The 17,334-nt window shown below is 36.1% G+C and overlaps 3 protein-coding genes and 1 long non-coding RNA gene across 5 annotated transcripts; 2 read left to right on the top strand and 2 right to left on the bottom strand.

The window, feature by feature from the left end:
• The first annotated feature begins 453 nt into the window (after positions 1-453).
• Positions 454-1,126, top strand: LOC104814119 (60S ribosomal protein L39). The gene is made up of 3 exons (XM_010542000.1): positions 454-531; positions 647-750; positions 835-1,126. The coding sequence occupies exons 1-3, from the start codon at positions 529-531 to the stop codon at positions 881-883; spliced, it is 156 nt and encodes a 51-aa protein (XP_010540302.1). The 5' UTR covers positions 454-528; the 3' UTR covers positions 884-1,126.
• Positions 1,127-1,487: 361 nt separating this feature from the next.
• LOC104814120 lies at positions 1,488-2,471 on the top strand. Its single transcript, XR_771858.1, has 2 exons — positions 1,488-1,614; positions 1,710-2,471. It is a non-coding gene; the product is annotated as an uncharacterized LOC104814120 (long non-coding RNA).
• An 844-nt stretch (positions 2,472-3,315) lies between these two features.
• On the bottom strand, positions 3,316-7,176 carry LOC104814121 (polynucleotide 5'-hydroxyl-kinase NOL9-like). 2 transcript variants are annotated; one of them, XM_010542001.2, is made up of 10 exons: positions 7,076-7,176; positions 6,275-6,512; positions 5,764-5,861; positions 5,583-5,622; positions 5,334-5,491; positions 5,046-5,229; positions 4,326-4,503; positions 4,145-4,244; positions 3,818-3,945; positions 3,316-3,547 (listed from the first exon to the last, which is right to left on the bottom strand). In XM_010542001.2, exons 2-10 carry the CDS (start codon positions 6,448-6,450, stop codon positions 3,494-3,496), a joined length of 1,116 nt encoding a protein of 371 aa, XP_010540303.1. In that variant the 5' UTR covers positions 6,451-6,512; positions 7,076-7,176; the 3' UTR covers positions 3,316-3,493. The 2 variants fall into 2 exon arrangements, with proteins under 2 accessions (XP_010540303.1, XP_010540304.1); XM_010542002.2 differs by having other exon boundaries at positions 6,275-6,503; positions 7,076-7,172.
• A 4,069-nt stretch (positions 7,177-11,245) lies between these two features.
• On the bottom strand, positions 11,246-13,056 carry LOC104814122. Its single transcript, XM_010542003.1, has 2 exons — positions 12,929-13,056; positions 11,246-12,457 (listed from the first exon to the last, which is right to left on the bottom strand). Exon 2 carries the CDS (start codon positions 12,453-12,455, stop codon positions 11,415-11,417), a length of 1,041 nt encoding a protein of 346 aa, XP_010540305.1. The 5' UTR covers positions 12,456-12,457; positions 12,929-13,056; the 3' UTR covers positions 11,246-11,414.
• Positions 13,057-17,334: the final 4,278 nt, after the last annotated feature.

The following is a 17,334-nucleotide window of genomic DNA, read 5'->3' on the forward strand; positions in this document are numbered from 1 at the left end:
TACTCCGGACCAAGATCGGCATCACACCCGATACCGCTCTTGCGGGGGCATGATAGTATTACATATAGTAATACGCATAAGTTTAGCAAGATTTGTTTTGATTTGAATTGATTTGTAATCTTTCCATATCTTCCACTTAGCAACATTGTATATATCTCGTGTACGAGAATGTAAACATCAATAACAAAGATTTCATAAACACTATTAATACATAGGCTAAAAGAATCATTTATTTTAATATTTTCAACTAATACTTGTTTGTAAAATTAAATAAACCACAAAAAAAAAAAATCAAGTACATTCCACAAAATAGATATCGGGTTGCTGAACTTTGATGGTCAGAACCCTAGAGGCCCAAGGGTTACTTGAATTGGGCTTATGAGGCCCATAAGAATAAGCCCATGACGAAATTTGCGTGAACCTTATAAAATCCCTTCTCTTTCGCCTCTCTTAGGGTTTCTCCGCCGTTTCTAGGGTTTTCTCATCGTTTGTCCTCTCCCTCGGCGGCACCAGAATCAGGAGGCCAAAATGGTACGCCATACTCTCTCTCTCCCCCTCATATGAGTATGTAATATTGCTGTATTGCGTTCGTGATGAACTTAACATTTCCGTTTGGTTTCCGGGGAAATTGTGGAAAATCAAACAGCCGTCGCACAAGACCTTCAGGATCAAGAAGAAACTGGCGAAGAAGATGAGGCAGAACCGACCGATTCCTCACTGGATCCGTCTCCGTACTGACAACACCATCAGGTTGTTTGTTTATCAATTTTTTGTTTTGTTTTGCGGTGACGTTCGGTAATGCTTATCGCTCATTTGATTTCGTGTATTGTGTAGGTACAACGCGAAACGCAGGCACTGGCGCCGTACAAAGCTCGGATTCTGAGCATCATCAGGTTCTTTGTTAGATTTTTCGTTTAAGTTACTGGCTTCGTTCGTCCGGCGAAGAGTTATCAGAGAGACAGATTTGCAAATTTTCGATGTAATTTTTGGATTATCTGAAAAATGTTGGCTTCGTTCTTCGGTTTTCTCGATTCCTTAAATTGCGTTGTTAATATCTTCTTCCTACGTCGTGATCTGGAGGATTTCATCGCGTTTTGAGATACGAAACTTTCATATGACTCGTTTATTGCCGTGCTGTGTAAGTGATGTTGTGTGGCCATTTCGGTTTGTTCGGTTAAGCAAAACAAAACTTTTAGAGCTTGAAATTCGGATTCGGATGGATCATGAAAATAATTGAAGTTTTTAGAGTTTTTTTTTATTAATGTAATTAAAATTGGGGAAAAAACCCTCAAAATTCCTGAACTTGTAATTTGGTATAATATAAATTCCTAAACTTAGAATTTCTTATTAATTCCCGAACTTGCAAAATTGAACATGTTAATTACTGAACTTAATCCGTTCCATAACAGTTCTCACCGTTAATTGGTCAATGAAAAGGGTTGACCTAGTCCACATGGTGTGTGACGTGTCGGGCCAGTTTAGAAATTTTGTGTTACGTATGCAATTTTAAGGTTTTCGAAAAAAACCTACGATTTCGACGAGGATGAGCAGTAAACCGGGCTTTCTGAAAAGCTGGTAAATGACAATGATGACGTCATTGGATACATGAAAAAGGTAAATGGTAACAAAGTGATGTGTTTATTTCGGTAATGATCATCAGAAGAATTGTGTCGTCATATAGATTTATGATTTGGAGGGTTCTTTTTTAGATTTACAGAGGAACAGAGGGACTCCGACGAAAACCGTAAAAAAAAAAACGTAACGACGCAAAAGGGAAAATTTCTTCGGGGAAGGTTCATCAATGGCGAACCGGTGATTCAGTCCTCACATCAACTGCCGTAGTTTCCATTAGGTAAACTAAATCTCACCCTCTCTTTTTTACCCGATTCCGTATCCGTTTTTCAATTTCTCCCCCTCTTCAATGCCCTCGTTTTCGTCTTCCACTATTTGATCTGACAACTAAAGAACTTCGATTTCGATTATGCATGAAGCTGTAGAGTCGTAGTTGATTTTGGCTTTGATTCTTTGAATCTGTTGCTGGGTATTGATGTCTGATCATTTCTATAATCGGAGCTTTACTCGCTAGGGTTTATCTTTCGTGGTGGGTTCGTTGTTTCGCAATCCTAATTCGGATTAGGGTTTTTGGGTCTTTGATCTGGTCAATGTGCGAGGGATTTGATACTCAGTTGTGTTTTCCTGCATCCGTATCTTGAAGAGGAAGAGAGGATTTAAACCGGATTTACTGTTCATACTCGTCGAAATCGCCGGTGTTTCGAAAACCCTGAAATTGTATACGTGGCACAAAATTTCTGAACTGATCTGACACGTCATACGCTACGTGGATTAGGTCAACTCTTTTCGTTGACCAATTAACGGTGAGGACTGTTATGGAACAGATTAACAAGTTCAGTTATTAACATGTTCAATTTTCCAAGTTCGGGAATTAATAGACACCTCTGTAAGTTCAAGAATTTATATTATACCAAATTACAAGTTCAGAAATTTTGAGGGTTTTTTCCCTTAAAATTGAGTTGTAAAAGGGAATAGCAACAATACAGTAGGTCCCTTAATGTTGAGTTATACAAATATTAACAGCAACTTTGTTTTTTTTTTAAAATCTAGACCATAGTTTATGAAATCTAAACTACAAATGGGAGAATCTTATTAAAAAAAAGATTTTGTAAAATTTATCGGTAAAACTTTTAATTATTATTTTTTAAAATAATATTTACTCTACAGTATTTCTTCGTATGGGTACGTTGTTTATGTCTCACTAGTTCTTCTATTATGTTTTTCGTCTGCTTCGATGGGCCGTTGTTTAAATAGACAAGTGGCGAGTAACAAAGCAGAAGGAAACAAAGACGTGTACAAACTAGGTTTAAGGTAAATGGGCTCCAATTTGTTACTTGATTGCAAAATCACATCTCATTTTCCTTGTTAAATCCGTGATTGACCAAAATAATATGTTGGCAAATGTCGTCGCTAATTCATAAATATGTTACAACGCCTTTGCGCTACAACAGTCTCGCAAATCCTTCAACGCATCATCGTGGTAAAATGCGCTACAACTTTGCGACGCTATTGCATTCCCAATAAGTCAAGGATATAGTAAAAAAGAATTCCCGTTTGGGAAATGTGTAAAAAAGAAAAAGTGAAAACCCCCTTTTTATCTCATCTCTTTTTTTTTTTTCTTCATTCTAAAGAAAAAGGTTTAGAATTTAGTAGACAAAAGATAGATTTAAAAAAAAAAAAATTTATCAACATTCGTCTATTGATCAAAATGATATAAAATGTTTGTGGAGGAGCACCGCCATGTGCAACATGCAATTCTGATCACTATTCATTGCCAATTTAATGTGAACAAATCCTATGAGTTATGAATATAAACACGTGCATGAATAGTTTAAAGATCATCAGAGAACCTAACAAAGATGGGGCAAAAACCAAAAGAAACAGAGCCGAAGTGACGAATGAGAGAAGCCCCCTGAGTCCATCAGCTTACGGCCAAGACATTTGTAGAAATGTAGGGAGATCTGTATTCTCTCACCTGAAATGTTCACAACAAAACACACACCAAACAAGCTAAAATTCTTATATCTTTACAAGACTATTACAACTAACATATATATATATATCGATTCTTTCCCCCGTTTTCTTTTCAGGGTCCAGATGAGTTTCTGATTTGCTATTTGTAAGTGTATTGAACAAAACTCAAGAACACAGCAGTTTGAAAACCGAAACCCTTTTCGTGACCAATCAATTTGTCGACGGACTTGAACTTGTTTTATGGAGAAATAGAGGAAGGAATTATGCATACCTCTAATAAGCAAGTGGGTATTTGAATACAACCCTGCAGGATAAGATCAACTTTCTGGAGGATGTGTTCGGCGACGGGGGTGATAACATACAAGACGCCTTTCTCCATGTCAATACCTCTAACCAACCCTACAGAGCTCAAAGGAACGAGAATTAGTCAGACTCTCAAGACAAACTGATGTGAAATAATGTACAATATATATATTCCTTATGGAGCGTGAGAGATCATCAATCTTCAGTTGAAATATAACATCTGTTTTATTAAGTTGAATAACTGGCTTTGCCAAATGCATGGTGAAAGGAGAATTGTAAGGTAAAAGAACTTCACCAAGACCCACACACGGAGGCAAATCTTCAAACACATCAGAACTAACGCCCAAGCCGACAATAGTTGCGTTCAGACTATACAAGACTTCAGAGCTTGGAATCTGACAAAAATAAATAAATCAATCAAGATTAGAATCTATTATTTGTGGAAACAATCTTCTAATATATATGTTTAACCTCACCTGAAAATGAAGATGCTCGATTTTTATGCTCGAGATTGGGACTTCATAAGGGGTATGAGAAGCAAGTTCATGGGCGAGTTCTTTGATTGTGCCGACTTCCTTATCTCTGATGCACTGTTTGAAGTAAGCGATTATCCGCATATCCCGCATGAGACGGGTATCTTTTTGTATTAAAACACTGTTGAAACAGAATCATACAAAAAATGTAAATGCCACACTTAAAAATTGGGAGAAAATACATGAACATTGAGCACACACAAAGTAATCCTGTACCAACTTGCAAAAGTGACCTATAGATATACTAACTATACTTTGACGAAATGCAACCACCAATTTTCAACTTTCTTCCGTAATAGTTCATCAAATTGGAAACTTTTGGGTAAGTCTAGATAGTCACCAACGGCTGTCCAATCACCGTTTAGAGTGCATATATGGCATACAAAATAAAACCAATTGGGTTATGATGAGGCAAAACATGTTTTTTCAAATCTTGTTTTCTTTTCTTCTCTCTTCCCACAGTGTAAGCTGTATATGTGGGAAGACAATCTGAATGTTGAAAGTATGGCACATTGTGGGCAAATGTTAAGAGATTGTGTATGGTTAGACAACCTGTTTGTTGGTGCACAGCTACGGTAGTGTAACAGTGAGATTATTGTGCCTAAGAGCATCCAATTTCAGAAACTTCAAGGAAACAACTGAAAAGTGCTGTGATGGACTTACGATCGATTGAAACTGTCTCGGTAAGCTGATCCAATCTCCATTAGATTAATAGTCTCCTCCTGGTTACCATCTAACCAGAACAACCCAGCTGGGAGGTTCTTGGTCTCGGCAGATATGTTGACCTTCACAACATGGGTGGGAGAAACATATCTCAGCATGTCCACCAACATATCATATCCTATACCTGAAGATACCAAAAAAATGACATAAGAATTAGAGAATTTGCATCGTCAATATCTATCCATGTCGAAAGACACACAAGAAAATAATATAAAAGATGCAAGATACCTTTTACCCAGCCTGGTGTATTAACAACGAGCGGCAACCCAGTTTTGCTCTCGTTAGACTGGGAGAAGTGTAACTGGTAGTAATCATATAGGGTAAATATATACCTTAGATATGCTTTCGGATCCCTCTTAGGAGAAAGATCACCGAAGAAAAAACATCTGAGTGTAAAGAAGAAACTAAATGACTCAATCTAGCATCAGGGCTTTTAATGCAACTGAATTGACAAGATATAAGCTTGAATCAAACTACCTGTCAGGAGTCTTTACACATGGAATGGACATATCTGAGTCTACACGGAGAAAAAAGAACAAAATCCTCGTTCAGTAACAGAAGAAACACTATATGAATGAACATGTTTATTCAGGCCAGGAAGAAGTTCTTCATCTATTGAGGAACTTGATGCAATACCACGAAAGTCACTATAAGGTACCTAGAATTGATTTATCCAATACTGTGAGAGAAATAAAACCAGGGGCAGTGAATTCAGGCTGGCCGACATCCGTGTCCAGATAAGCTATTTTTTTGTACCTGAAAACATACGACCAACAGATAATTAGACTTCATCTGAATACATAACAAACCAAGAAGATACCAACTTCATACTTCAACCTAGAAACCACAAGACTGTACTGATTCCATGACAATGGTGCCAAATTTGAGTTGAGTGGACTGCAAACCACACCATTTTTACACTGCTTATAACCTGAATCCATCTCAGAAAAGGGACATTGCATGGATGCTCAAAAACAAAGGCATTGCGAGCAACACCACTGAATCAGATCCCCTTGCATGTTCACACTATGTTGACAGAAAGCCATAACTTCTGGAGAGCATTAACCCCAGGAAAGGGCTTAACTCAATCAATTAAATCCCAATACAATAACTTTTTTTTGGAACATAAAAGCTGTAATAAGATTTGGGAGAGAGAAAAGAGTGAATGCCTCTGGAGAAGAACTTCAACAAGGACACGGGAAAAGGTGCTTTTGCCGCTATTTTTCGGGCCACAGACCAGGGCTACAGGTGGCACTGCCGACATTATGGAACTGTTGGCGATAGAATTCACAGCCTCAGACCACTCATCCGGCACATAAGGCAATTCCCTCTCTGTTTCCGACATTGCAGCCTGTCTTATTCAATTTCCTCACAAAACCTCGGCTTCAACTTCTTGACCTGCTTCTCCTTGAAACAAAACCAAGATTACGGGTTCCCATCAATACCTACAGATTCCAATTTCCAAATTTCCAAAAAACACTCGCCACTGATTCACACCCTATGTAGTGATGAATTTATTTCAATTCGCTTAACTGGAGCTAAAGCGAATTCACAACGTTTTTCAAACATTTTCCAAAGACAAAGTACTTTTGCCCTTGAAAAACTAACTTCATATCCGGGATTCCCGAGATATAACGGAACACAAGTGTCTTTTTTTAGCAAATTCTCCGACAACGTCCCCGGCGGCGGTTGTCTCCGGAGACGTGACCGGAATGAGCAGAGACAAACACCAACCAACCCAGAATTTCGCAAGCATTCCAAAAAACGACATTGGTTCTGCAAAACGAGGCCTAAAAACTAACCAAAATTAAGTTTTCCTCCTCAGAATCGTGGTTCAGTAGGCCGTTTACCGGCGTCGCTTAATCGACACTGCTCACAAAGCCATTGGTCGTACTCGACATGGCCAGCAAACAAAACCATATGTAAATCGAGCTGGAATAAGATAGATGAGAGAGAGAGAAAGAGCTCACAGGAATTGTTCGACGTGACGGCGCCGGAGGGATCGAAGGAGATGGTGGGTCCTAAACCCTAAACCCTGCCCGCGCGGAGGGAGAGGGAGAGAAAGCGACGAAGGGTTCTTTCACCAGTTGCCCCCTTTGCTTAATAGTTCTAAATATTACACTTAAGTCCTTAATCTATTCAGTACTTCTATTTTCACAAAATAAGGTCTTGTAAGTCTTTCGATTTCACCCCAAATTTCTGAACGAGGATTTAATCCATATCAAAAAATATTTCGAAAATTTCGGTCTTGTTGAAAATAAAAGGGAAAGAAAGACAATGAGACAAGGGGAGAGAGAGAGTACGGTAAAAAAAAAGGAGATTTATTGTATGTGTTACTCGAATTACAAAATGAAACGACCATGCATGTATTTATAGGCCAAAATAGAAAACTCCTTCGTAATGAAGGAAAGTATGTAATTGGGCCATACTAAAGGTCTACTAAGATTTTCACAATACTCCCCCTTGTACCTTTAGTAATTATTCTGAACTGTCTCGTTAAAAATCTTATCATGGAAAAACTCTATGGGATAAAAACCATGACGAAGGAAAAAGAGTACAGTCTTACAAACTCCCCTTGAACCAATATGCATGTGTTTCTTCATAAACTCCGAAGACGACGCATTCCGATACTCTGAATATGCTTCCTGAATATTGAAGTAGGAAGTGACTTTGTGAATAGATCAGCTACATTGTCACTTGATCGGATATAGCGGATGTCAACTTCTTTATTCCTTTCGAGCTCTTGAGTGTAAGAGAAGTACTTCGGAGGAATATGCTTCGTTCTGTCACTTTTTACGTATCCTTCTTTGGTTTGGGTAACACATGCAGCATTATCTTCAAATAATATCGTTGGATCGATATTAATCGGTAACCCACATGCTTCTTGTATATGGCGGGTTATAGCTCTAAGCCACACGCATTCTCTACTTGCTTCATGAAGTGCAATAACTTCAGCGTGGTTCGAAGATGTTGCAACCAACGTTTGTTTCTGAGAACGCCAGGACATTGCAGTACATCCAATTGTGAAAACATAGCCAGTCTGCGATCGAGCTTTATAAGGGTCAGATAAATAGTCTGCATCTGCAAAACCGATTAACTCAAGTTTCGAATCCTTAGGATAAAATAATCCCAAATCAATCGTTCCTTGTAAATAACGAAAGATATGTTTGATCCCTGTCCAATGTCGTCTTGTTGGAGACGAACTATATCTCGCTAAAAGATTAGTAGCAAACGCTATATCTGGTCGAGTACAGTTAGCAAGATATAACAATGCCCCTATCGCGCTCATATAAGGTACTTCAGGACCGAGTACCTCTTCGTTATCTTCGCAAGGGCGAAATGGATCTTTTTCAATATTTAGGGATTTACAAACCATTGGAGTGCTCAACGGATTTGATTTATTCATGTTAAAACGCTTCAGAATTTTCTTGGTATAGTTGGACTGATGAACAAGTATTCCGCTAGGAAGATGTTCTATTTGTAGTCCAAGACAAAACTTTGTTCGTCCAAAATCTTTCATCTCAAATTCTCTTTTGAGATAATTTCGAGCGTTTTCAATTTCCGTTGGAGTCCCAATTATGTTTAGATCATCCACATACACCGCTATAATTACAAAGCCGCTATCTGTTTTCTGGATGAAAACACATGGGCAAATGGGGTTATTAATGTATCCCTTTTTCAGCAGACATTCACTTAAGCGATTATACCACATACGTCCAGATTGTTTTAATCCGTATAAGGATCGTTGTAATTTGATTGCATATGTTTCCTTGGATTTTGAGTTTAATGCCCCCGGTATTCTCAATCCTTCAGGAATTTTCATGTATATGTCATTTTCTAATGACCCATATAAATATGCTGTGACAACATCCATGAGATACATTTCTAAATTCTTGGAAGTTGTCAAACTTATCAAATATCTGAACGTAATCGCATCCATGACTGGAGAATACGTTTCCTCAAAATCTATCCCAGGTCTTTGAGAGAAACCTTGTGCGACAAGACGTGCTTTATATCTCATAATTTCATTATCTTCATTTCTCTTTCGCACAAAAACCCATCTGCATCCAACTGGTTTTACACCGTCAGGGGTTTGGATAATGGATCCAAATACTTTTCTTTTATTTAATGAGTCTAATTCTACTTACATAGCTCCTTTCCATTTTATCCAATCATGTCTCTTTTGACATTCAGATACCGACATTGGCTCTGGATCTTCACTATCATTTTCGATTTCCTTAGATACAGAGAAAGAGAATATTTCATCACTATCATCTATCTCATTTCTTACCAACATCTTTCCATTGTGGATGTAGTTGATAGAAATCTCATCATCTTCTGTATTCTGAAGACCATTTTCATTATTTTGATATTCAGTATCTTTTCCCTCATTCAGTTCTTTTGGATCAATCTGAGGACTATCACCAGTCTCAATTTTCTTTTTTTTCGTGGATTTCTATCTTTAGAACCGAGTGGTCTTCCACGTTTTAACTGTGCCATTGACTCATTTGAAATTCTTTTCTCCCCCTGATCCTTTGGTATTTCTATCCGAGCGGGTACATTCGCGGCTGGTATATATGATTTTGTCACCCGTATTGTATCTGTGAATCCATCTGGCAATCGATTTGCTACATTTTGCAAATGTATGATCTTTTGTACTTCAAGATCACATTGTTTTGTAGGAGGATCAAGATTTGATAATGATTCTGCTTTCCACATCAAATCTTGCGAGGCTTGTATCATTCCTCCCCCTAACGTCGGGAATTCATCCTCACGAAAATGACAATCAGCAAAACGAGCTGTAAACATATCACCCGTTTGTGGTTCAAGATATCGAATGATTGAGGGTGAATTATATCCAACGTAAATACCCAATCGTCGTTGTGGACCCATTTTTGTACGTTGTGGCGGAGCTATTGGTACATATACCGCATAACCAAATACTCTAAGATGAGATATATTTGGTTCATTTCCAGTTGCCAATTGCACTGGAGAATATTTATGATATGCACTCGGTCGAATTTGAATCAATGCTTCAACATGTAAAATAGCATGCCCCCAAACAGAAATCAGAAGTTTTGTTTTCATCATCAATGGTCGAGCAATAAGTTGGAGTCGCTTAATTAATGACTCGGCCATACCATTTTGTGTATGGACATGTGGAACAGGATGCTCAATCTCAATTCCGAGTGACATACAATAGTCATTGAAAGCTTGAGAGGTGAATTCACCGGCGTTATCAAGCCTCACTTTCTTAATAGGATAATCAGGGAATTGAGCTCGTAGTTTGGTAATTTGAGCAAGAAACCTCACGAATGCAACATTGCGGGTTGATAATAGACAAACATGTGACCATCTGCTTGAGCATCTATCAATACCATAAAGTATCGAAATGGTCCACTCGATGGATGTATTGGTCCACAAATATCCCCATGTATTCGTTCTAAAAATGATGACAATTCATTTCCGATTTTGACCGATGATGGTCGTATTATCAATTTTCCTTGAGAACATGCGGTACACGTGAGTTCATGAGATTGAAGAATCTTTTTATTTTTCAATGGATGACCATTAAAACTTTCCACAATTCTCCGCATCATTATTGAACCAGGGTGACCCAATCGATCATGCCAAATCTTGAACACATCTCCAAACCGTGGATTCATTGTAGAATATGATTCAATCATGTATATTTTTGTGAAATATAATCCAGAGGATAATGTTGGTAATTTTTCCATCATATGCTTCTTTCCAGCAACCATTGACGTGATACAAAGGTATTCACGATTTTCTTCGCTTATAGTCTCAATATGAAAATTATTTTGGCGAATATCTTTGAAACTCAATAAGTTTCTTTGAGACTTTGGAGCGAATAATGCGTTATTGATCATAATCTTTGTGCCTCCAGGCATCATAATACTAGCTCTTCCTGAGCCCATGATCATTCTCGCATTTCCAGATATTGTGTTAACACTGGATTCAGTAATATTCAACTCAGAGAAATATTTCTCATCTTTAAGTATCGTATGAGTCGTAGCACTATCAGCTAGACATATATCCCCATCATTGATATTGGATTTTGACATATCTCAAATCGAATTGATCAATGTGAAAGATAGAAATATTCCTGAAAACAAAGATAAAGAAGAAATAATACATAACATAAGAACTGAACGTTAGAGTACAAAAAAAACTAGAGGAAAAACGTACAACAAACCCTTTTTTTTAAAAAAATAAAACATACTTGAAAACAAAATACAAAGTGCAACACTTATAAAGAAACGATAATAGATTTCATGTCGATTTTCTTCAGTTGGTCATTTTTCCATCTTCAGGCTGATCAAGAAAATCCGCGATATCCAAATGTATTCCATCTTCTTCTTTGCCGATGCTATCATCATGGACATCAGATACAAAGTTTGTCTGCACATTTTTTCCTTTGTCTTTACGTGATTGTTGGTATAATTCAACAAGATGTTTCGGTGTACGACAGGTCTGTGACCAATGATCATTCATACCGCATCGATAACAGATATTATCTTTGTGCCTTTTGTTTGTATCATATTGCTCGTTTCCATGATAATTCCTCTTCTTACTGCCTCCATTATGGAGGACATGTGGTTGATAGCTTTGGTTTCTTCCTCGTCCACGACCTCGACCATGGCCTCGACCACGTCCACGTCCACGTCCACGTCCACGTCCACGTCCACGTCCAGGATCATGCCAACGATTATAATTTGAAAATATTGCATTTATCTCTGGGAATGGAGTGGACCCAGTTGGACGAGCGTGATGGTTTTTCATCAACAGTTGATTATTTTGTTCTGCAACCAGGAGGACTTGAATCAAATCTTTATATTTCGTGAACTCTTTTGTCCGATATTGTTGTTGCAGAACAACATTATCAGCATGAAAAGTTGATAAGGTTTTTTCCAACTTATCATGGTCGGACACTTTTTCTCCACATAATTCTAGTCTGGAGATTATTTCAAACATTGCGGAATTATATTCTCGCACAGACTTAAAGTCTTGGAATCTCATATTCAGCCAATCATGTTTGGCCCTAGGATGGATCACATATTTCTGATGATCGAAACGATCTCTGAGTGATTCCCATAAATCTGCAGGATTTTCTTTCGTGCGATATTCATCTTTTAGCGCATCATCAAGGTGACGTCGCATAAATATTATCGCTTTTGCCTTATCAGCTTCAGATGTCGTCTGCCCTTTATCGATTGTTTTGACAATCTCTTTGGCTTTCAGATGCATTTTGGCGTCAAATGTCCATGTCATATAATTTTTGCCATATGCATCGAGGGCAGCGATTTCAAGGTTGACCAGATTCGACATATCTATCAAATAGAAAAACAATAAATTTATGTTATCCATGATTATATATTTAAGCAAAAATTAAAGAAACATTAGATATAATCATCCATATATTATTAGGCGGTAATACCGTCCATATTGCATAAAATAAATGGGTAAGGTGGCATAGCCATCCATCACAGAAACAATAATAGAGATAATAATGAAAATAATAACGATATGTATAAACAATTAGAATGATAAAAATATAATGGAGTGACATAGTCATCCTTCACGATAATATTTATATTTAGGTAGTATAGCCAACTATTATGATAATAACAAAAATATTTATAAACATTCATATCATTGACTGGTGGCTGAGTCTGCGGAGTCTATATGAATGTAATATAAATATATGTAATTAGTTTTACATTATTGACCGGTGGCTGAGCCTCCCAATATCTATATATAATGAAATTGAAGATGAATAGAGACGAATAATCATAGATTACCTTTTGTATGATATTTTTTTTTTTTATCTCTATGTCGGTAGAGTCTCGTGGTGATACGTGTTGAAAATAAAAGGGAAAGAAAGACAATGAGACAAGGGGAGAGAGAGAGTACGGTAAAAGAAAGGAGATTTATTGTATGTGTTACTCGAATTACAAAATGAAACGTTCATGCACGTATTTATAGGCCAAAATAGAAAACTCCTTCGTAATGAAGGAAAGTATGTAATTGGGCCATACTAAAGGTCCACTAAGATTTTCACAATAGGTCTATTTTTAATATCCGTTATTAATTTTCTGTTTTTTTTTTGTAGTACGGTAAGTCCGATTGCATATATCAATATTTACAAGCTTGGACAATTTAAGTAACAAAATTTAAATAAAATTACAACCTAATTTGTTAAAGAAAAATAGAGGAATTAGGATTTCAATTTTAAATAAGTTGGGAACTTTTTTGTGAAAATTTTTCTTGCAAACATTATATGCATAGGATTGTGCTTAGTTTGAGTTTCTACTTATTTTAATTAAAAAAATATGTATTGATTTGATTAATATATTCACCTGATAAATGTTGAATTGTGTATGTATAGCATGTAGGCGTGGTATGTAACGTGTGAGCATGTGTAGATATGGGCACATGGAAAATGTCCCATGAAAAAAAAACATAAAACTTGTTGTCCGAACGAAGTCCACAGATTTGCTTCTTCCACGTGCAAAATTCAACATTGTACAAAACTAACGTCACATGTGTTGTCCTCTCTCAATCCCCATCCATTTTCCCTTCAATTTCGTAATTTATTTCCATAATATATATACATATATATATTCTAAATTTTGTGAGAATTTGTATTATATCTCTATCTCAATGAAAAATATAATAAAAAAATCCAGAAAAAACAACTATAAGACATTTTATTAATCTAACATGCTTTTGGATTTTTTCTTAAATTACAAGTTAACTAGGTAATAATCCGCTTACATCGCGCGGACTACAAATACATATTGATGTTAAAAAAATTATTATTCATTTTAAAATTAAATATCTTATATTTTGATTTGGAATTTATAATTTCTATCTTTAAATTAAAAAGATAAATAATTTTTTAAAAATATCGAGATAATACTATGATATCTTTTTTTTTAAAAATAATTGTGAATAGTTTATATATTTATATTTTTTGTCTTATAATATAAAATCAAGGGTGGAAATTTGAAACATCTAAACACTGTTTTTTAAAAGTTCACGGCTCGATAAAAAAGTTTCATTATTGTTATTCATTTTAAAGTTAGATATATTATATTTTGATTTTGATTTTATAATTCATATTTTTAAATTAAAATGATAAATATTATTTTTTAAAATATCAAGATAAAAATATGATATCTTTTGTGAATAACTTTTATGTTTATATTTTTGTGTCCTATAATATAAAATTAAGGGTGAGAATTTGAAACATCTAAACAATATTTTTTTTGAAATTTATAACTCGATTAAGAGTTCTATTTTTGACAAATCGAGAGGTATCTGAAGAATATGATAACTGATAGTCTTGCAAGTACATTTTGAAACAAACATATAAATTTGGTTGGTGTTAAAAATCCAATAATAATGTATTTGGATTACTAACACTTCACAATAAAATATTGATATAACATTAAACTTGTATAATCTCGTCAATATTTAAATTTTATAGATATCTATTTAATTTAACCAAATTAATAAAATAAAATACTAATCGTATTACTCTTTCACTTGTCCCGTGTAATTCTAAATCAGTGGATTTTTTTTACAAACTAAGTTTTTTTGTCATTTTTATACTAAAAAAACTAACAATTAAGATTATATCATATATATTTTTGTACTATGTATATTTTATCTCAATAATATTGATTCAACTACTCATATAAAATTAATCCACTTCTAATCAAAATATATACGAGTTAGAACTTCATTTAATTATTTTTTTTATTTATTTCGACCTGTATTTTGTTAAATTTATTTTTTATTTTTCTTATCATATCATTTTTTTTATATAATCCTTCAAGACCCATCTTGAACTCTTCGACTAAATGATGAAGGGATTGACTTTTTTTATTATTTTGATAGAGTATCTTAATTTGTTAGTAAAACGAAGATAAATGAAATAAAAAAAGACAATATAGTTAGATGTTAATGTAAATTATATAGTCGAATAAAAATTAATACTCAAATCTTCTCTATCAAAATATTGACTATAATCATTTATGATTAAACCATTTACTTGTAACTTCGATAAAGAAAACATGTATTAAAGTTAAAACGGTCAAATGAAAATATTTAAATCGGTATCATTATCCGAATATCTGTACCAGTTATCTCAACCAAATTTTATATTTTTCTAAATTTATGACCAGACATAAAATATTTAAATTTATTCTTTTGTTAACCTTTTGGTTTTAATATTTTTCGTGTTCACTTAATAAATAGTATATTTAATGACAGTTCTTAGGATTCGTAATATGTGAAACTCAAATAGTTTCTACGATTTTCATTGTATTCACTTAAGATTAAAAAAAATCTAAATATAAAATTAAACACATTAAAACTACTACATACATCCTATATAATATATATTGAATAACCCATGATCAAGATCGAGGCTCACTAGTGGAGGCTACTGATCCAACTCCTCACCCACAGGACACGAATTATCAAAAGTTGAAGGAGGTCCAACCTCCTGAACCTTCAAGGGAGCATGATCAGAGACCACAAAGCAACACTCAAGGCATTCAAGAACTACACCCGGGGAATGTGACAAAATCCAACATGATACCAAACCGGAATACATCGGAGAAGCAAAGCCGGAAAACCAACAGCAAAACGACAAGCAAGTCCTCCAAAGCGGAAAATGGAGAAGGAAACTCTCCTCGTGGTCGTAAGGTCACGCGGAACCGTAATTAAGTCCCACGAGAATCCATGATTTTTGTCCACAATATCAATGGCCTGAATGGCCGGAATAAGTGTTTTTTGACGCGTCGGTGGATTTCTGACAACAATTTCATTTTTGGAGCCTTGCTAGAGACCCATATTAGAGAACCAAATGCTGCAAGGGCCACCTTGGCTTTTCCCCATGACTGGAAGCATTTCTGCAATTATGCAGATGATCAATTTGGTAGGATATATGTTGGTTGGGATCCGAACGCTAGAGTAACTATCTACAAGACAAGTATGCAGGCGATTACTTGTGGCTTTGAACACATATCACTTGGCTGGAAGTTTACGGCAACGTTTGTGTATGCGAGTAACTCAGCAGTCACCCGGAAGCAACTGTGACGTGAGCTCAAAGAACTTTCGACATATCAGCCCTTAACAGATTCCCCTTGGGTTATACTAGGGGATTTCAATCAAATGCTCTCCCCGATTGATAGATCAGACTACCCCCTCCACACGGGCATTACATCGAGCATGCAAGATTTTAAGGATTGCCTCTCGGAAGCAAATCTATCAGATATTCCATTTCAAGGCCTACGGTTCACTTGGTGTAATAACCATCAAAACAATCTCATATCCATAAAGCTCGACCGTATTTTAGGCAACTTCATATGGCTCACCGAGAACACAATGCAGTAGCAAAATTTGGGAGCCCAGGCCCATCGGACCACTCCCCGGGAATCCTAAGATTGCCAATACCTAGAACACAGGTAAGAAAGCCTTTTAAATTTTTTGCACACCTGACACTCGCTCCGGATTTTCTGCAGGTTGTCACTGAAAACTGGACAGATCGGGATGTACGGGATACAAATCAATTCCATCTATGTCGCTCTCTCAAAAGGCTCAAGCAAAATCTGCGACAACTCAACACTAATCGTTTTAGCCAAATTTCACTGCAAATGAAAGAGGCTTTGGATAAGCTGAAAGTCATTCAGACGGCTCTATTTGAGTCACCGAACCCGGGGCTAGCAGAGGAAGAAAAGAGACTAAGGAAGGATTGGAACACATTAGCTATTGCTGAAGAAAGATTCTTCCAACAGAAATCGAGAATATGTTGGCTCAAGAATGGCGACCGCAACACAACTTATTTTCACAGAGTAGCTAACTCCAGGAACTCCAGGAATAGAATCTCTTATTTGCTCAATGAGGATGGCCATCAGATAGAGGAACCTGAAGATATTAAAGCACATATAGTCTCTTACTACATGACATTGCTAGATTCCTAGAGAAGCCAACAACCTGCCAACACCTCGACGCAGAGAATCAAGGATCTCCTGCAATACAACTGCTCGGACAGCTTAGCCCAGGGCCTTTTAGCCATCCAACGACACAAGAGATCCACAAAATTCTGCTATCAATGCTGGATAACAAATCCTTAGGACCAGACGAGTATCCGAAGAAATTTTTTGTCGCCTCATGGAGCTTAGTGGGACATGAT

This window comes from Tarenaya hassleriana, unplaced genomic scaffold (assembly GCF_000463585.1).
Source record: "Tarenaya hassleriana unplaced genomic scaffold, ASM46358v1 Cleome203, whole genome shotgun sequence".
NCBI lineage: Eukaryota > Viridiplantae > Streptophyta > Magnoliopsida > Brassicales > Cleomaceae > Tarenaya > Tarenaya hassleriana.